General features: G+C 39.9%; 1 protein-coding gene and 1 long non-coding RNA gene across 2 annotated transcripts; both read right to left on the bottom strand.

Moving 5' to 3' along the window:
• Positions 1-5,870: 5,870 nt before the first annotated feature.
• LOC121396467 (SID1 transmembrane family member 2-like) lies at positions 5,871-9,372 on the bottom strand. The gene is made up of 4 exons (XM_041571379.1): positions 8,396-9,372; positions 8,191-8,287; positions 7,529-7,634; positions 5,871-6,979 (listed from the first exon to the last, which is right to left on the bottom strand). The coding sequence occupies exons 1-4, from the start codon at positions 8,434-8,436 to the stop codon at positions 6,960-6,962; spliced, it is 264 nt and encodes an 87-aa protein (XP_041427313.1). The 5' UTR covers positions 8,437-9,372; the 3' UTR covers positions 5,871-6,959.
• A 316-nt stretch (positions 9,373-9,688) lies between these two features.
• On the bottom strand, positions 9,689-15,456 carry LOC121396468. Its single transcript, XR_005963056.1, has 5 exons — positions 15,014-15,456; positions 13,282-13,397; positions 12,354-12,455; positions 10,863-10,998; positions 9,689-10,252 (listed from the first exon to the last, which is right to left on the bottom strand). It is a non-coding gene; the product is annotated as an uncharacterized LOC121396468 (long non-coding RNA).
• Positions 15,457-21,738: the final 6,282 nt, after the last annotated feature.

Consider the following 21,738-nt stretch of genomic DNA (forward strand, 5'->3'; position numbering starts at 1 on the left):
CACCCAAAGAGCAATAACTTAATCTATTCATTGCATCGTTGCAGTATTATGTAATGCTTCTCTAAGATTTTCTTTATGGCATGGGTTTCCCTTGCTGGTCTAAATCACCTTATCCTGTGTAGGTACAGACCTTAAATACTGGAGGTAAGTGTAAAGCTGGCCATAGACGCAAAGATCCTCGAGGATTCGTACGATTTTCGGACCGAGTGTGGAGAGTCCCGTCATTTTTCGTCCGGCGCAGATCAGTGAGTTGGTCGATCAGACAGGTTTGATTTTGTCCCGATCGTCTGCCGGAGCCCATTGCGCTCTCTTCGTAATCTGATCAAACGTTCAGATTACCCCCGATATAGCCATGCATAGCGGCATATCGGGGAAAGATCGGCTCGTTTGGCAATGTCGCCAAACGAGCGGATCTTTGCGTCTATGGCCACCGTAACACATTGTAGGTGTGGGAGTAAGAGAATAGAAGCCTGAAGACATTTTAATAAGAGCAGCAAACAAAGAGAAATATATATATTTTTTTGACACTGCATCACAAAGGGGCTAATCTTGTTTAAGACCCTAGTTTTGTGGTGTGATGCAACGATCCTATTAAGTGTCCCCCTGCACTTTCTATTGTTCATCATGCAGGTATGCACCTGGCTTTTATTCACAGCTGGGGTTTCCACAAAAATACACTTTTCAGTTAGCACAGTAATGGAAAATACACAGAGTAAAGGTTATTCTGACAACAGAACGACTAGAACCTCAGAAACCTGTTTTTAAAGTGCCTCAGTCACTTAATGTAGGCAAATTGTATTTTAGTAGCACAACTGGGTTGGCAGGCACCATCTTCAGCTGCTTCACCTGTGGCTTCTACTGTGCAGGTTTCTCCCCAGCAATGGCTGAATACATTTAGGCTACCATCCAGAAAAAGCCCCAACTGCTCCCTGAATGTCGGTAGAACACGCTAAGTATGCACGACATAACATTCTTTCCTGGATCTGTACTGGGTATACAGGTATGGGATCTGTTTACCGGAACAGCATTATCCAGAAAACTCCAAATTACGGATAGGCCATCTCGCTTAGGGGAAATTTACTAAAGGACAAAGTGACTAACGCTGGTGAAAATTCACTAGTGTGACGTCATTTCAGATCTTCATCGATTTACTAACAGTCACTGGCATAACTTCGCTAGTGAGGGATATAGACTCTAGCGCTACTTTGCTCCCTTACGCCTGGCGAATTTGCGCTCTGGCAAATGGACGTAACTAAGCAAATTCACTTAGACCAGGTGAAGTGCAATAGAGTAGATAGGAATTCCTCAAAAAATAGTTGAAGATTTTTATAAGTCCCAAAAAAACGCTGGCGACTTTTCCTTTTATCAGGGTGATAGGCTGCAAAAAAGCGTAATTTTTCTGGTAACTGGCTTCCCCCCTACATTTCCTAACATGTGGCACATAAACTATACACTGGGCTCATGTGTAGGGCAATATAACAACTCTATTTTATTTTATTAAGGTTTCCCTGGGCTTGTGTAATGTAATGTATTTGCTGCAACATATACGTCCATTCAACTTAACTTCTCACGTATGCAAATAAGGCAGCTCTAGCGCAACTTCGGATTTTAGTGAATTAGCAATGTCCTGGCATATCTACGCTTGGCGAAGTGTTGCGCTGTGAGCAATGCCGTCGCTGGTGAATTTTCGGAGGTTAGTGAATTTGCCCCTTACACTCCATTTTATCCAAATAATCCAAGTTTGAAAAATGATTTCCTTTTTCTCTGTAATAAAACAGAAGCTTGTACTTTATCCAAACTAAGATATAATTAATCCCTATTGGAAGCAAACACAGCCTATTGGGTTTGTTAAATGTTTACATGATTTCCTAGTAGACTTAAGGTAAGACAATCCAAATTATGGAAAGATCCATTATCTGGAAAACCCCAGGTCCCGAGCATTCAGGATAACAGGTCTCATACCTGTACATTTATTTCTGGCATTCAGTAATTGAAATCCTGTTAAATTGTAACCTATATGGTGAAGTCTGCCACTTCCAGTCTGGGAAAGAGTCATTACCATGGCAATATGCTGTGACTTTCATAGCTTTCAAAGCAATTAATGGGAGAAGTCACTCTTACTTGTGGTACCAAAAAAGCTTAATGCCTTTTGTGCCACAGCTGGGCACTAAATCATAGCTTATGATTAAGGGCAGGACTCCACGGTAGATTCGGCGCGATCCGACACTTGCGCAAAAACGCAGGCGTCATGTCGGATGCAACGGAAATAAGGTAAGTACTTCTACTGTCGGACTGTGTTGCAGCGCTGATGTGACGCGACACGACTGTTGGATGCAGACGCTGCATCCGACAATATCATTCCAACAATAGCATTCCGACAATAGCATTACTTACCTTATTTCCGTTGCATCCGACGTGACGCCTGCGTTTTGTGCAGAGTGTTGGATCGCGCCAGATTTGTCCGTGGAGTCCTGCCCTTAATCATTACGTTGCTTAAGTCACATCTGACTTAAATAGTGTTCAGCCAAGGCCCCACACTTTTTAAAATATTTGGGTCAACCCTATCTGATATAGATAAGTTTATTTAGGGGTCTTACCTGGTTAACCTTGTTGTTACCAAAAGTCTTTAGTGAGTGGTCTCTTGGCTTTCCAGTGTAGAACAACACACTTTTTATGCTTAAGTGAAGAAGACTACCCATAGAGTGTTTAAGACTCTGGTTCGGGCCAAGTGCTCTACCTGGTTTAGGAGCAAGACCATAGGTTCAGGTTCTACAGATACCCAAAATCTCTGAATTTTGTGACATGACCAGAGCATGTGTATAAAGCCAGGTTTAGCTTGGTGGCATCTGGGACATTTATCTGAATAAGTAGCTGAGGTGTTGCTTAAACATGAAAGGGTGAGGTAGATTCTATACATTCATTTAAGTTGTATTCATTTATCCCTCGTGCGCACCAAGTCTACTGCTCTGTGTTTATAAGGATGGCCCTGGACCATTTATTATAGGGCGATGATACTGTAGAAGAGTTAGCCAGGATTGGTTATGCATAGAATTTAGAGAGAGGTTTTGGAAGTTGAGTTGTAGAGCTAAAAACTCAATGCTTCTAGGTTCCATAGATAAAGAGCAACCTTGCATTTGTGCATGTAGTGTGTGTGCAGGGGGTAGGCAGTTCCGAAGAAGATGAGATTTGTCAATGGGGCGACTAATATCCCCAAATCTGCTCGTATGGCCAGACCCTTAAATGTGGCACAGGGGAGGTGGGGTTCTTACACCTAATATGTGTCCTACAGTAGCACCGTATTGGATAGAAGTTACTCGATTTAACAACGAATGTCTATCTCTCCCTGGAGTTAGATCTTCTGAAACCTGCTTATTGGGTGTAATAGATGATTTAGTGCCCCTTCAAAAGATTAGAACTCTACTATGCTCCATCATGTATTACGCAAAAAAGCTGTTAATTATGAATTGGATGAGCCCCAATTCCCCTACACTCCAACAGAGAATTCATATAATAAATGCTACCTTGCCTCTAATTAAGCTGCCCTATAATGCTCGGGGAACACCCCAGAAGTTTGAGAAAATATGGGACCCATGGCTGGATGCCAACCCCCAGGTATCGCTACCAGATGACCCTAAGTATAAACCTATATACGATGTGACGATCATTGGCCTTGCGCCTCCTAATGTGATATGACAGCCATTGATGTTATGTAACAACCACACCCAGTCTTTTTTTTCTCTTCATGTAAATGTTTTTATTGAGTTTTAAGACCAAAACAAGTAGGAATTTTACAAAAAAAAATGAGGCATCTCCAAACTGGTTATGGAGACTCGAGATATAGAACAGGAATACAATAATGATAACAATTGGAGTGTCTTATTTACATTTTACCAGAGTGGCACCCAGTCTTCTTTGTAAGCGCCAAAAGTAAGTGTTATTTTATTATTATTGTCATTTTGTTGTTTTGTTTTTTGTTTGTAAAATGCAAAATAAAAACCTATAAAAAAACAAAACAAAAATCCTTTAAGAAAGAGTCTTTTAATTCCTTTAGGCTTCAGTGGAATATAACAAATAAAATACATTTCTTGACTCGGCACATAAAGAAAATACTATAAATTGCCTGGCCTATTTTAAGGTGGCCATACACGGAGAGATCCGATTGTTTAGTGATGTCGCCAAACGAGCAGATCTCTCCCCGATATACCCATCTTGAGGTTGGCAATATCGGGCTAATCCGATCGTGGGCCCTAGGACCCAACGATCGGATCCTAACGGTGGCTTTACGGGCGGTCAGATCGCAGGAACGCATCAATGAACAGATGCGGCGCAATCCGATGGGATTTTTAGTCCCATCCGATCGAGATCATCGGGGAAGCCCGTCGGGGGGCCCCATACCACGAGCCAATAAGTTGCCGACTCGGTCTGTCGGCAGCTTTTATTGGCCCATGTATGGCCACCTTAACATGACCCTGATGTTGAAGGATTCTGAGGCCTTGATGTTCCTTTCCAGCCTTCTCATGGGAGTGACTTCTCTCCCAACCCTCTAAATGAATTAAAAGTCGGCTTGTTTTATACGTTTAACCACAGATTAGATAAGCCCCATGTACTGTATACACTGTACAGGTGTAAGTAATGAAAAAAAGTATTGATGATGAAGCCCTACTACAGAATATAAAACATGGACCTCCAGGGTCCAGCGATTAGATGAATGTATCCTGCCAATAACCAGAGTATTAGGTTAAATAAGTGGATTTATTTGTATTGCAAAGTTATCTTCACAATTATATAAATGGTCTCCTGGCAGCATCATATTGAATTCATTAAAAAATGGTAGAATTTCTTCCCAATAATTGATCTTTTATTTTTATTTGAGATCTCCTAAAAACAACCAACAGCCTTTTAATTCCGAATACAGTAAGTCATTTCATTCAGCATAATTAGCACCATTTGATATCCACCCAAAAATGTATTATTTAAAAAGTTCCAATTCATATACTGAACAAGTATCCTAAGGGTTGGGAATCACACAGCAAGCAGAATAACTGCTAATAGGCTTTTATTTTGTGTCCACACGACATGTTTCTGGCTTCAAAGGCCCTTTCTCAATACATCTTCAGGTATTTCATCAAAACTCACAATTTTAGGAAAGTATTGTGACTCAGTAGTTTTGAGTAGAAATACATGGTTACCCATTTTGGATTTGCCTGAATGTGTACTTTCCAATAATATATAGTTTTGGGGGGTAAACATTTCTGTTTGTGTCCCCCCCCCCCAAAAAATGCAGTAAATGTGTTGATTATTCAGTAGCTGAAGCGACTTCTGGGACAATTTGTATGCACTAACTTCATTTTGGGGTCTGTAAACACCAGATACTTTGGTAATCCTATTCACAATGGGTATCAAACTGTTCAGGGGACCCCTGGCATTCACATTTAGGATGTTATTTCTTGGTACAGCAAAATTAACCTTTTGAGGGGCTTTTCGAGAATTTTCATACATTTTTATAGATACCGCTAAGATCAGAAAAGCTGGTAATTAGGAGTAGAAAGACATGGTTACTTTTTTAGGATTAGACAGATTGTGTACTATATAAGTTTCCTGATGTAAACCTATTATTCCAGGATTTTTGGTATTGGAATCTAAACTACGCCATATTCTGCTGTCGTTTTTTGAAATTCTGTAATTTACTGCTGGAAATTTTGGAAATCAGAAACCTCCATCTTTACATGGTATAAATCCCCTAGTATTTAGTGCTCTAAATCGTGTTCCAGAAGTGGAAACACAAAAATACTGATTTAGAAAACTTAGGTTCTCCCCCCCTCCCAATTTTTTTTTTTTTTATATAATTTTCCTAAGTTAACTAAAAAGCTCCCCTAGGAAATGCTCCACAGATGAAATGTGAAATTCTGCTGGCACTAAAAGACTTAAATATTTGCAGAATGAAACAAACAAACAGAAAGATACTTTTTTATGTTTGTATTTTTTTTAATCTCAGACGTATAGAACAAAGAAGAAATAAAAGCAGGTGTAAAACATGGGACATAGTCAAAGAGGGAAAAGATGGCACATTTTCTTAATGGTGCTGCCCTCAAACAGATCCAGCCTATACTCATAGTACCAGCAAGGGCATCACCTTGGCAAAGGATTTGTTTGGATCAGTGGGCATACAACAAATAGCTGCCCTTAATTTGCACTATTCCAGATACTCTAGTTAAAAAAGAATACAAGCAATAGGTCAGTTTTCAGAGGCGGCATCTATCTGGCTCTATACTTGAAAGAAATTCTGTATTATGCAGTTCTGATTGGCTAAAATGACAGTGTTGACATTGAAATATAAAAAGACGGTTGCGTCAGCCATTTCTTTTTTTCTTTAAATAAATATTAACCCAATACAGGCCAGCTGACTCAACGCATTAAATGAATTACATGTTGTCACAAAAAAGGATTACAATGTGTTAAGAGCTAGCTATTAAAACTAGACAAAAACGGTGCTGATTCCTTTTGGCATCATTAAGAAAAAACAGTGACACCTTGTGGCTCACATACAGTAGGTGCAGAAGTAGCAAGTGGACCACACTGATGGCTTCACACATATTGAAAACTGGCCTATATAGCAATAAAGTGCAGTTTGATAACCTTCATAAAGATAAATAGCATCCTCGGTAATGCAACTATTTCTTGCATTTGCTGCCGGGATGGACATAACAATATCTTCATCTTTCAGTAATTTCACAAAGAGTAAGTTTCTTCTTCTCTTTATGTTTGCAATGTGTTTGGAGATTGTCCAGCCCACTTTTCTTTCTGCAGGTCAAAGGAGCAGAGCCCTCCAATGTATTACTAAATAGTACTACACTCATGGCATTTCTTCTTCATTACTTTTTTAAATAAATAATATTCAATTATGTAGAAGCAGGACTCAGAAAACATAGATCTTATCTCTCTGTACAGTATCCAAGTCATCAGCCATAAAGAGCAGTACCTGCAGCAAAGAAAACAGACGTAAGGAGTAGGTCATGGTAGGTTACAGAAAAGCAAATAAAACCTTCGTTAATACAAGGGGATACATGTAATAACCCTATGACATTCCCCTAGCAATTTAAGGGTTTTTATGTTTTTTATTGAAAGGACAAGGCTTGATGTGTGTTACTGTAATGCAGCGGGGGATGAGCAGCATGCTGAGCTTGTATTAAATGCAATACAGTTAACACCATAGGCTATATTTCCCACATGTGCTCACATTGTATTCTCCTGTTGATTGATGTGATTTCTCAATCTGTGTGTAAGTAGAAAAAGTGTGAGCGAGGCCTAGTATATAAATTGTGGCCACAAATGGTGTACATGCGCAATACATGAAGGTACTAAGAAACTAGCATACAGACTGTAAACCTATGAGGAAAATGAAATAAACTTGCTCAAGTAACTGTTGTTGCAAATTATTTGAGGTTATAACCCTATTAAAAAAAACCCACCCAACAGTTGTAGTTTATCTATATTGTGTCCTGGAGAAAAGAGACAATATGACACTTACCAGGAAACATTGCAATCGATGACAAGAAGTGCCAAATATCATGATCGTCAAAGAAACCAAGCAAAATGCAATCCTTGTTGTGTTTTCTGGATTCAGCGGGAGTTTTCTGACAATGGAGTAGAACATTACAATATATTCAAAGTACTCCTGTCCAAAAATATACTGTACAAACAATGATTCTCATTGGCCCTTCGGATCTCTTCCCATAATGCTTTGGTTCTAAGCCCTGTAAGCAGCTCTGTGGGAATACATGGTGCTTCCACCTTTACCTGGTAGAGATTTAGGTCTGATTTATTAGAGTGTGAGATTAAAGCTCACCACAAGGGGATTCATTCACTTTCTATACATTCCTATGGGATATTTAAAAGCATATTTATTAAATGGAAAACTTTGACTTTCAACTATTGTTAAATATGCTTCTAAAAAATCCTATGGATGATGTCTTCCTGTAGGGAGTTCACACTACAATAAAATTGCCCTTTAGTATTGATCAGTGACAGATCTCAGTGAGAGATAAAGCGGGCAGGCATTATGATTCATTATGACATTAGAAGAGAAAAGACATGGTCCTAAAGAATTGACATTCCCTTTATGTTTTCTTGACAATATTACAACCAATTGCTTCCCTTTACAACCAGTTATTTCCTTCTCCATCATCTCACCTTCATGATGACGTAGAATGCAAAGTAGAGCAACAAGTTACAGATTCCAATAGCAAGAAGATAGGAAGCTAAATCTTTAGGTCTGACATATGATGCCCTGTACAAATAAGAAGGATTTATTATACACTAGTAGTATATGGATCATATTGGTGATGTCAAGTTACAGGCAAAAAAGATAGAAGACAAGAAAACAAAAGGTACTTACAAGGACCACTTTACAATGTTTCCCATGACAAGTAAAACCATTTGATCCTGAAAAAGTGTGACATGTATTTAGTGATAAAAAAAATAGCCGAAAAAAGACCGCTCCTGCTCACCGATATTCCCCTGAGCCTATGATTACGGGTTCCAATCCCGAAACGCGTTAGGCCTCTTTCAGCAGTTTGCTCTAATGAATTTTGTCCAGAAGTACCGTCCGTCTGCCGAGTTTGTGATGTATGGAGAAGATAGATATGTTTAATCTATGTTAATCTAATTAAATTATTTTGAATATATACTTTCTAAAAATATATGGTATTTACATTTTGTAAAGCTTAAGGGCAATGATATAAAGGACGATCATTATCCTTCCATTCTAAAGCATCACAATCACCACTGGCATGTCATTCAAAGCACATAATCGATCATTTTTGTGCACACACTTTCGTATTCAGAGGGAGGTCTACTTTACAAAATACAGTTCGTTCTGGCATATTCTGAAATCTCCAATGTGCTGTGCCATTGCCATGTAACAGTATCTTAGTATCTACATGGTTCCATAGTTTATTTGGGGTATACAATAAAGGCAATTGACCATCAAGTTTAACTCTTCAGTTTATCATCAGCAAGCATTGTACTTGAATTTTACAGAGAATACATATGTAAATGATACTCAGAGTTCTCTGTATAACTAAGACTGGTCATAGAAACCCTCAGGGACATCTAGACTTTCTACCCTGTCTAACTACCCTGTCCTGACTTTACCTCATTCATGGGGTCCCTGTATCCCAACTTCGCCAAGCCTTCTCTTTACTGGGGCCTTTAGACCCCCATTACTAACCACTCCCTAGTGACAGGGGAAAAGGGAAGCCCCACCCTCTGCCCAGCACTATACTGAAGTGTGGCAGGAACTTGTCATCAGCCTCTGGGCCAATCAAACACTGTACAATAAGCTAATAATAATGCTAATAAGCTAAATTAGATACATGGGACATGGGACTTCACAGCATCCATCTTCTGGGTCCTTGGTAAGCTGACTGGAAGATCGGTATGTCGACGCATGCGCTGTTGGAGCAATATGCCGGTTTTCGTCAAATGCGCATGTGCCGAAATTGACGGAGATTGGAAATCTCCCAGTCAGTTTACCGAGGACCTGGAAGATGGATGCTGTGAAGTCCACTGCCAGAATCTGCGACGAGGGGTGAGTATAAAGTATGGGGCATTTCCCCCGGGGGGGGGGCAGTTAGCCTGGGGGTAGGGGGTCTATGTGGGGTGGGGTGGGGGGTAAAGGGTTTTCTTCTACAGGGTTTCCTTCTCCTTTAAAAATAATTATCACAATAAATGAGGTGTTAGTACCACACTTTGACCAAAATTTATAAGCTTTATGAGCACTGAATGGCTTGGTAAGAAGTAGAGATAAAGAAGGTGTACAGAGTAAAAGTACTAACCAAACTATAAGTCTGTGTAGATTGGGCACACATACTAACAGGTGCTAAGAAGGCCTTCCATCATCAGTGCAGTACCCATTGCGTAACACAAACCAAAATGTTTGGGGAGCCCGCATTCCTGAACAGAAAGAGAAAAATTAGGTAAATCAAAAAGATGCTTCTTGACTTTGCATTTCCACCCTACAAATATATTCCATGACCACACATAACTTCCCTCTCTGCCCACGATATTTAATCTTTTTTTTAAGTAAAAAAAAAGCTCTCCCATACCCTTATTTGACAAAGACTTGTATTTTACCTGAAGACGACCCCTAATATTGATGCGGTTGTAGTTATGACTGAGTTCTCTCTGCAGCACAATGACAAGAACGAGAAGTATCATATAGAATAACTTACTATGGATGTTGTTGAAGGCACTGTGGCAAAGGAATGAAAAATAAAGATGGTGTGAAGAATGTATTTTATACAGGAATTATATCTGATATATTTAGGGGCCGATTCATGAAGCTCGAGTGAAGGATTCGAATTAAAAAAACTTCGAATTTCGAAGTGTTTTTTGGGCTACTTCGACCATCGAATGGGCTACTTCGACCTTCGACTACTACTTCGACTTCGAATCGAACGATTCGAACTAAAAATCGTTCGACTATTCGACCATTCGATAGTCGAAGTACTGTCTCTTTAAGAAAAACTTCGACCCCCTACTTCGGCAGCTAAAACCTACCGAAGTCAATGTTAGCCTATGGGGAAGGTCCCCATAGGCTTGCCTGTGATTTTTTGATCGAAGGATATTCCTTCGATCGTTGGATTAAAATCCTTCGAATCGTTCGATTCGAAGGATTTAATCGTTCGATCGAAGGAATAATCCTTCGATCGTTCGATCGCAGGATTTGCGCTAAATCGTTCGACTTCGATATTCGAAGTCGAACGATTTTAGTTCCTAGTCGAATATCGAGGGTTATTTAACCCTCGATATTCGACCCTTCATACATCTGCCCCTTAGTGTCCAGGCATTAATGAAAGTACCTTAATGAAACCAGGGGATGAACACAGAGGAAGTTATAATAGAAGATGTCTTGGTTTCCAGTCACATTCAGCACTGTCTGGTGATAATGAGATGTATGACAGGCAGTGCATAAAAACTGCAATTGTGGAGATATTCCTGCATAGGGACATAGAAACATACACAAATAGGATCTTTTATTCACAACAAAACTACAAGAAAACTGTTAGTCACACACATAATTAATAAGTTCATCCAGCCTCAGATTGAACCTGGGTATCTCACTTGTAGATGCAACAAAGCTGTCATTTCTTAAAGGGATACTATCATGGGAAAAAAAGTTCAAAATGAATCAGTTAATAGTGCTGCTCCAGCAGATTTCTGCACTGAAATCCATCTCTCAAAAGAGCAAACAGATTTTTTTCTATTTAATTTTGAAATCTGACATGGGGCTAGACATATTGTCAATTTCCCAGCTGCCCCAAGTCATGTGACTTGTGCTCTGAACTTCAATCACTCTTTACTGCTGTACTGCAAGTTAGAGTAATATCACTCCCTCCCTTTTTCCCCCCAGCAGCCAAACAAAAGAACAATGGGAAGGTAACCAGATAGCAGCTCCCTAACACAATATAACAGCTGCCTGGTAGATCTAAGAACAACACTCAATAGTAAAAACCCATGTCCCACTGAGACACATTCAGTTACATTGAGAAGGAAAAACAGCAGCCTGCCAGAAAGCATTTCTCTCCTAAAGTGCAGGCACAAGTCACATGACCAGGGGCAGCTGGGAAATTGACAATATGTCTAGCCCCATGTCAGATTTTAAAATTGAATATAAAAAATTTGTTTGCTCTTTTGAGAAATGGATTTCAGTGCAGAATTCTGCTGGAGCAGCACTATTAACTGATTCATTTTGATAAAAAAATTTTTTCCCATGACAGTATCCCTTTAAATCAGGGATAACCTCCACAAAATTGTAAAAGTATGTAAAATCCAAAATGCAACTTTTATATCAAGTTTGGTGAGTTGCCTGTGCCTAGGGACTGACAACACACACAAACTGACTGGGGACTCAAAATATACAGTATGTACATACTATAAATACAATGCTGATTAATTACAAATTACATAGTAAACCAGTATAAACAGATTGTAGCATCAGCCGCGTGGTCTTGAAAAAGGTCTTAGGAACAAACCGAAACGTTGACCTCCTGTTTGTAATGTATTAAATAAAATTAGGGATTTTTAATAACTTTTTAAAGGTTCCCCGCATGCACCTTTATTTTGGATATAAATATATATATATATATATATATATATATATATATATATATATATATATATATATATATATAGGTATCACTTCTACAATACTTTTGTATTTGCTTGTTTTTTATTTGGTATACAATCTGTTTTTAGAAATTTTGTAAAAAAACATTTGTTTAAGGCTACATTTGCAGTTTTGTTGTATGGAGACAATAAAAAATAGCCGAAAAAAGACCGCTCCTGCTCACCGATATTCCCCTGAGCCTATGATTACGGGTTCCAATCCCGAAACGCGTTAGGCCTCTTTCAGCAGTTTGCTCTAATGAATTTTGTCCAGAAGTACCGTCCGTCTGCCGAGTTTGTGATGTATGGAGAAGATAGATATGTTTAATCTATGTTAATCTAATTAAATTATTTTGAATATATACTTTCTAAAAATATATGGTATTTACATTTTGTAAAGCTTAAGGGCAATGATATAAAGGACGATCATTATCCTTCCATTCTAAAGCATCACAATCACCACTGGCATGTCATTCAAAGCACATAATCGATCATTTTTGTGCACACACTTTCGTATTCAGAGGGAGGTCTACTTTACAAAATACAGTTCGTTCTGGCATATTCTGAAATCTCCAATGTGCTGTGCCATTGCCATGTAACAGTATCTTAGTATCTACATGGTTCCATAGTTTATTTGGGGTATACAATAAAGGCAATTGACCATCAAGTTTAACTCTTCAGTTTATCATCAGCAAGCATTGTACTTGAATTTTACAGAGAATACATATGTAAATGATACTCAGAGTTCTCTGTATAACTAAGACTGGTCATAGAAACCCTCAGGGACATCTAGACTTTCTACCCTGTCTAACTACCCTGTCCTGACTTTACCTCATTCATGGGGTCCCTGTATCCCAACTTCGCCAAGCCTTCTCTTTACTGGGGCCTTTAGACCCCCATTACTAACCACTCCCTAGTGACAGGGGAAAAGGGAAGCCCCACCCTCTGCCCAGCACTATACTGAAGTGTGGCAGGAACTTGTCATCAGCCTCTGGGCCAATCAAACACTGTACAATAAGCTAATAATAATGCTAATAAGCTAAATTAGATACATGGGATTTTGCCCAGCAACCAGAGTACAAGCAAGTGTAATGGAATTACTATGCCTCTTACCAGAAAATAAACGCAATGCAGTGTAGTCACTTCAGTTTTGAAAACCTTCACCGTCTTCTCATATTTCCATGCGGAACGACTGCTCGTTACATTTCACCGGGATCACCATAAATTATCTGGGTGGGAAGATCATTCTTTTAAATACTGAAATTTTAAGCACCTGGTGGCTTTTATACATAATTAAGAGATATTATATTATTTGCTTTCATATTTCCATAAAATCAGTGATGTCCTAATGACCTGGGTGATCTGAGCTGTAGCCAATGACAGAGGATGGTTAATGCCAGGTTCCTCTCATTAACACATCAGAGTCTATAGAAGGCCAGCCTCAATGTTATAAGCCTCAGAAAGCTTAGCAAGGCAGCAGAAACAACACCGATAGTTATTTTTAACCTGTTATATTCAGCACTAATTAGATTTGCATTAAGAGAGAAAACTGCAATGCAAGAGGATAACTAGTTGCAGAGTATAACTCAGCCTGCACCTGTGTGCTTTTATATGGTCACCGCACCCCAGAGTGATTTCTAACATCCTTATCATTTACATTATCGGGTACAGTATCCCTCATACTACGCGAGTGATACGGTCACAGAACCGCTTAGTGACATCTAATAATCTTAGCATTTACAATAGGAATACATTATAGTACATACAGTAGGGGTACAATATAGATAGATTTGACAAAGGGTCTCATAGGCTTGAAACATATTGTGTGGCAAATAAATACTTTTTGAGCAGTTCATTTCTGCTGTAAGCACCTATTTTTGTACACTCACTATTTGGATTATATTGCACCTTGAAGGGCATGTAAAGGCAAAAAATAAAATCCCATTTTTACTTTCCTTAATGAAAAAGAAACCTATCTCCAATATTCTTTAATTAAAAAATGTGTTAAAAAATGTGTACAGTTTTTATAAGAAACCTGACTGTATGCAGTGAAGTTCTCCCTTCATTTACTGCTGTGGATAGGAATTGTCAGACGGTCCCTAACTGCTGAGCAGGGAAACAATCATACTTATGAACAGCAGGGGGAGCCCCCGCCTTACTTCCCAGCCATGCAGAACTCAAGCAGCTTTGTTTATGACGATCCCTAAGCAGCCCAGACCACACTGAGCATGTGCACAGTCTTAGTCTTGCAAAGATGTTTAACAAAGTTACAAGATGGTGACCCCCTGTAGCCAACTTTGAAAGCATAAATTATTTGTTTGATTAGGCTTGTGGTGCAGTAAGTTCATGTTTATATTTAGTATACAAAATACAGCATTTCTAGCCTTATTCTATTTTAGACTTTACATGCCCTTTAAGGTGAAGGTGTATACAATAATATTGGGCAATATTGAACTTTTGGGGAATCCCAGTTACATTCAAATGTACAGGAGGCAATTTTAAAAGGTGCGACAAAATATAATGCGTCTTATTACTCTAATGAAATGTAGACACATATGATTTACTGAAATAGCTTAGGAAGAAATCTTTGCCTGACCAAAACTTCTCTCTTAGCCCAAAAAAAGAAGTGGGTCATGTCCTGCCCGCAATGGCTGATATATATATAGTAATAGTAAAAAGGAGGAGGACAAAAAAATTGTACTGCTGGAAATTGTCATGTGCTGAAAGGCACCGTAGAATGTTTGGAAGTTAATTCTGCTTATTGAATAGCTACAATCAGATCCAGTTAAAAGGACAGTATTAGAAAAAAGGAACCATCTCATGTACAGTACATAGTGCCACTTACCTTGTTCCTAAGCATTGTGTGGTTGAAAGCATATATCATTTGTTGTTCAGCATTGAAAGTCATTGTATTCCTTATTGAAATCCACACTCTTCTGCACAACTGTCTTGTCTTGGAAGTATGTGTTACCTCCAAGTGACAGTCCAATGTGCCAGATCAGTAGGACAGCAAATACAGTCATTTCCAAAAAGAAAGGATTGCAGAGCTCCTGCTGCCCCATGCACCTTCCTAAATCAGCAGAACTTCACACCATACCTTGTCTAATCACCAGGCTATAAAAAAAAAAAAAAAATAGTCACCAACAAAAAATGTGCACCTGAGTGAAACGGACAGGCAAAAGGTATAATTATTCAATAGGTACTGTATAACTTTTCAATAGGTTATTATATCTTGTTTTTCGTTTTTAAATGATTTGCCTTCTTCTTCTGGCTCATTCCAGCTTTCAAATGGGCGTCACTGGCCCCATCTAAGAACAAATGCTCTGTAAAGCTACAAATGTATTGTTATTGCTACTTTTTATTACTCATCTTTGTATTCAGGTCCTCTCCTATTTATATTCCAGTGCATGGTTAATTTGGATCAAAGCAACCAGATTGCTGAAATTGCACACAGGAGAGCTGCTAAATAAAAAGCCAAGCCACTCAAAATCCATATATAATAAAAAAACAACCCCTTTAATTGGAACATACCATATTTTGAATGCACAGGAGGGCCTCTAATAAGCTGCCGACTCTGTCTGCAGTTGGCAACTTTTAATGGCCACTTTTTTTTTTAAACCATTTTCATTAAATTAGTCACATTAATGAAGGGAACTACGCCAGCGGGACACATTCAGGCATTAAAAAAAAAAGTGAAATGTTCAAATTATTAAGGCGGTAGGCAAAATCTGAAATCACAAAAATCCAGGCAAGTTACTTCAGTCATTCCAGGCTTACCACAGTCAACCAAATAACTGGCCAGGGTTTCTTAACTTTTTACAGACAGGACACTCTGCTTAAGACTAAATTTATCTTAACATTAATTATGTATGCACTGATTGCCTAATGTAAATTGTATGAAAGATTTCACTACATTAAAGGATGTAAATTAATACTCACAGCCTGACCAATCAACTTTGATCTGGACTCATAGGTTAAAAACAAATGTCATATATGAAATTATTTTTATTTTTAACATGTATTTTTAGTGTGCCAACATATATCACAGCGCTGGATAATAAATGTGTTTATACAAAGAAATCACATGAATTACATACATATAACATATAGGGGCAAATTTACTAACCTCTGAAAATTCACCAGCGACGGCTTTGCTCACATCGCAACACTTCTCCAGGTGCAAATTCCGCATCTTAGTGAATTTGCGAAGTAACGCTCTTTTGCCAGAGCGAAACTTCGCCTGGCTAAAGAGTGCGAAGTATCGCTAGAGTCTATCTCCTTTGCTAGCGAAGTTACGCCAGCGACATTTATTAAATCGGTAAATTCCCGAAATGATGTCACGCTGGTGAATTTTCGACAGCGTTAGTCACTTTGCCCTTTAGTAAATTTGCCCCATAGAGTTACATACATAACAACCAGTACCGGTACAAAAGGTGAGGAAGGCCCTGTGCCAAGACACAGGGGGTGGGCAAGATCAAAAATAAGCAGGTGAGAGATGTAGCATATGGTATTGAATTTGGTAGCTAAACAGAGTGAGGTTAGGCTTCCCTAAATCAAGCTCAACAACATTTCTGCAGCACAATTAAACACAGCACAAGGAGTGTTATGCCACACATCACTGCTGCCTTGCAAGCAAAGAAAACGGCAGTAAAGTGCTGATATGCCTCCTGCTCTCAAAAAGACCTTCCTCTGAAATCCATCCTGTATTTACAGTGACAGGCAGATGACAATTTAGTTCAGCGCAGGGCAGGGGATCCTAGACACGTCACATGTTTGACTTAACAAAAAAAAAAAGAATCAGGGCAGGACACTCAGCTACATTTTGGGCAACAGTTAGGGTTATCACCTTTTCCTGAAAAAAATACCGGCCTTTCTATATTTTTATACCTTTTCCCTATTAATAACATTCGGATCAACCATCATTCGGCAATACCACCCAGGTGGCAACCCTAGGAACAGTACACAGGAAGATTCCCAGGATTCTGCTGGACGGTGGAAAGAAAATAACTATTCCCGTATATCACACTTAGTGGTGTTTACGCTAAACCACAAACCACTGATATGGTCCCCCTAGGAGAAGAATGCAGCACCACGGTATACTGCATCCTCTCATGGGTCACCGTTGCAGGTACACCTTGGAACTAATCATACAAAGGAATAAAGCCCAGTTAAACTATACTCATAACAAGACATCCCAGCTGCCCAGTAAGGCCTTCCTCCTGCCAGTTAGGGCTCCAGCAAGATAGGGAACAAGGCATCCCAGTAAGTCTAGCCTTATAAGCCAGTCACAAAAGAGGAACGGTTGGGCACACAACATACATTTTACATTTAGACACTACAAAGAAATATAGTTGGGCATCTAGACAGTAGGGTTTGAGGCAGCCAGGCACAAATCACTAACTTTACTAACACAGATATGAGAGCACATTTGCCCTATCTGGACCGAGCAGAGGAGCCTCCTTTCTAACGTCTCCCTCCAGTGCTTATGGAGGTTCCTGGGTCTCTTGCTTCAGCTAACCCCGTGTTCTCTGTAAGCAGCCCGACACGGATAAGCCGTTTATCTGAACAGCCCCAGCGTGTTTCCTCACTCTTTCCCACACATCCTATTAGGGTTGCCACCTGGCCGGTATTTTACCGGCCTGGCCAGTAAAAATGAATGTTGATCCCAATGTTATTAATAGGGAAAAAAGATACGCTGAGTATGTGTGGTGACGTTTATATCCTACGTCACCAGTAAATGTTCAATTTCCCAGTCCTCCTTCTCCTCACAAGTTCCACTGCTTCTTTGCTCAGGCCCAGATTTGTGGGAAGGCCGACTGTCCCGGGCCAAGGAGAGCAAGATATTATCAAACCAAGGTAATCGAAAGAGGGACAAAAAGCTTTGCCACGCGCAGCACGATGAACATTTATGACCACGCCCATTTATGACCACATACCCTAATTACAAAAATTACAAAGTTTGGCAGGTTATTGAACACATTTCTGGGGGTTTTGGGGTCAGGTTTTATGTGTTATTAGTTTTACTAACTCTTTAAGCTGCAAAACACAGTTTCCCCAAGAGACCTGCTTATCTTAAATTGTTACAATTGTTTATTTGCTTATCTTAAATTGTAAAAGTTTATCAGCTTATCTAAAATTGTTAAAAAAGTATCTAAGTGCACCTGTCACATATTCTGGGCTCTCTGCCAAAAGCCAATTAGGTTTTAGAAACATTGTATATTTTAATGTCTGTTCAGTGCAGGAGATCAAAGAGAAAGTTTGAACATTTCAGCCACATTCTAAGGAGCACCGGGGATGTCTACTCCGGTATACTTAACCCCTAGTGCTAGATTGATTGCGCGCGTGCTCAGCGGGTGGGGCCCACAATTTAGGTCTGACTGTGCTGCAGAATGCTTACCATATAGGTAGGCTGTCTGTCACTTATTTCTAGGGATGCACCAAGTCCACTATTTCGGGTTTTCGGCCAAATCCTGAATCCTTTGTGAAAGATTCAGCCAAATACCAAACTGAATTCAAAAACCTAATTTGCATATGCAAATTGGGGCTGGGACAGGGGAAAAGAGAACTGAGCACTGCCTGTTGGTTGAAACATTTTTTACTTCCTTGTTTGTGTGACAAAAAGTCAAGTGAATTTAAGTATTGGTTTGGCCAGGCAATTGGATTTGTTTGAATCCTGCTGAAAAAGGCGTAATCCTGTCTGAACCCTGAACCAAATCCTGGATTCAGTGCATGTCTACTTACTTCTTCCATGGTATGTACCACAAAGTAAGCAGCAAGTTGCAGTCTTCTCATCTGGCCTGCTATACCCTATTTCCCACCTCCCCTGATCTCCAATCCCCATTCCACTGCTATGAAAGTTGGGCTGCTACTGCTACAATTTTGTGCTGTTTATCTGGAAACAGAAAGTGCCAACCTTTCCATCTGGCCCACGATCCCCCATTGCCCATCACTGATTGCCCCCCCCAAACTTCCCCCCTGCTACTGAAAGCGGCACTATTTCAAACATGAAATACTTCCCCTAAATTAGCTGCTAATCTTCAGTAAAGTAGAGAATTAGTATTTTGTTTCACTTTTCCATTTTGGAAAAAAGTTTTCTTCACACAGCGCAGCGCCTTCGGCGCCTTCACGCTGGTGTGCCGAGCGACGCCTTTGTGTGCGCGCACTCGGCGAGTCACAGTAGGGGCCGGGGGGGTCGGAAGGGGCCCTGGACAGTAGTCCCGGTGGGCCCCAGGCCCCCCAGTCCGACCCTGCATGGGCTGCATATGGCAGGCAGAGTATGGCACACATAGGCAGAGTTGGGCAGAAGACAGGGAAACCTATCAGAACCACTCTACTCTGTACCGCACTGTCTGGGGTGTGAACAGGTGAACATTGAAAAGGTTTACAGTCTGAAATGTGAACAATCCAGGGCCTTACGGGTGTAAACAAAGTTTACAGTCTGATCATAAGGTGTGAACAGAGCAGGGGCTTAAAGGAGAAACAAACCCTTTACCAAAAAAACCCGTACCCCACACCACATGTAGACCCCCTTCCCTCCTCCCCCCAGCCTAGCTGCCCCCTGGGGAAATGCCCCTAACTTTTTACTTACCCATTGGTGCAGAGTCACAGCATCGGAGTTCACCGCAGCCATCTTCCTGCGCTTCAGCAATTTCCATCCATTTCAGCGCAGTTGTCACAAACCGGTATATTGGGGGTAGGGGTTTTTTGTTAAAGGGTTGGTTTCTCCTTACGTCTAAATCACACAAGGTAGACCAGTGGGCCATCAGTTGGACAGCACTGCTCTATAGTAATGGCGCTGCATGGGCAGGGTGACTGGTTGATGCTGCAAAGGGAGGATTATATGCTTGAGAGGAGACAGACGGAGGAGAGGCGGTGGAATTGGGGGCTCCGAGGGTGATGTATTGTTAGCAACAAGCAACAAAAGGCGGTACAATGTGCTGTTGGGATGAAGCCACAAGCGTAAGTTAAACATGTTATTAAAAGAACTGCATAAAATTTATGAAAACACACGCACCTAATTTTATTGTAGTATAGAACCTGTATGATAGACAATTCTAGTTCTGGTTACAGAAATACAGATGTTACGTGGCAAGGGCTGGTGGTATAACTACATGGGTATAGGGGGGAGAGTTCCTGCACTTGCCATATTACCTAAGTTGACAGAAATACAGCCTAGTGACCATTTGTCTCTAGGCAGCAAATCACAATGGAACTTTCTGTCAGAATGGAAGAGAGCGGTATCTGCATTATCCTTTGTAAAAATAAAATGTGTGTGTACATATGGATGCATATTTATAAAAACACTTTTCAGAATCTTTGTAAAATGAAAGGCAACTATTGCATTTTTGTAATTTGATTATTCATGTGATTAGATGTCTGCTTGCCAAGCAATTAGGAACACTCTAGTTTTGTGCATACAACCTTAGCAAGATGGAGGTTGCAGGGCAGACAGTTGTTGGTTGGATGCTGTGTATTCAGCAAGAGGAGGACAAGTTCACTTGAAATGGCTCTCAGAAAAAGGATCCTAACAGTCTGTAATATGATTTTGTTAAATATATTTAAAATATGGATTTCAAGTGCCCATAAATGCACAGGATGTGTGTGAAACTTCAGACTCTTGTGGTGCAATACAGCTTCTTTTTACATTATTCCTTGTCTAGAAATCAGTTGGAGTATTCCCATCATTCTACTAGTTACACGTTTATGAGGTTTTTCCCTTTAGATAAGGGAAAAGTGTATTTGTTTAGGCTGCCCTAGTCTTGTGTAAGCAGGCTTCTGCCTCGGGGAAATGTGCAATGCAAATATGTTCTCTGTTATTCTTCTGTAAGGAGGAAGACTGTGGCAATGACAAACAGCCATCTGTTATGGAATATGGAACACTGGCCCTCCATACCCAGATTTGTTAGCCAGCTTGGTCAATTCCAACCATACTGCCTGATAGTGTTGTGGGTTGAAAGAAATTTGACTCGACCCAACCCTAACCCGATACGCCCCAGCCCACACCCGACCCTAACCTGGTGCGATCCCCAATTTATATACCTGCCCCCGCTGTGACATCATGAAAGGGGCGAGTATTTAAAAAGGTGCGCGCAGAAGAAAGACAGAAGGCCATTTTGGTAAAACACTAGCCAAGGATGGGGCCAGTATTACTTGCCAGTAAATTTATCGTTTTTGCTGCCCTAGGACCGGAATGCTTATTTATTTCCTCAGATTAACAGGTACTGTGGCTTTACTCTTAACGATCAGCTCCGTGCCTCTGTAAAAGGTTAGTTCCATTTTACACTAACTTTTTTTTAAGTTTTAAAATGTCCTAGCAACTTTTCAGTTCGTCTTCACTTTGTAGTATAAATTATTTGCTTTCTTCTGACTTTTCCAACCTTTAAATGTGAGACTACAATTTTTAATGTTTATGTTTTCAATTATTGTTTTTTTTATTGTTATTTTTAGTATGTCTTCCTTTTCAGGCTCTCTAGTATTCATTTTTTGGTCTCTCATTCAAACTGCCAGGTCACTAGGGTAAATTGGACCATAATAGCTGATAAAATTCCAAACTGAAAAGCATCCGTAGAA

The sequence above is a fragment of the Xenopus laevis genome, chromosome 7S (assembly GCF_017654675.1).
Source record: "Xenopus laevis strain J_2021 chromosome 7S, Xenopus_laevis_v10.1, whole genome shotgun sequence".
NCBI classification, from domain to species: Eukaryota; Metazoa; Chordata; class Amphibia; order Anura; family Pipidae; genus Xenopus; species Xenopus laevis.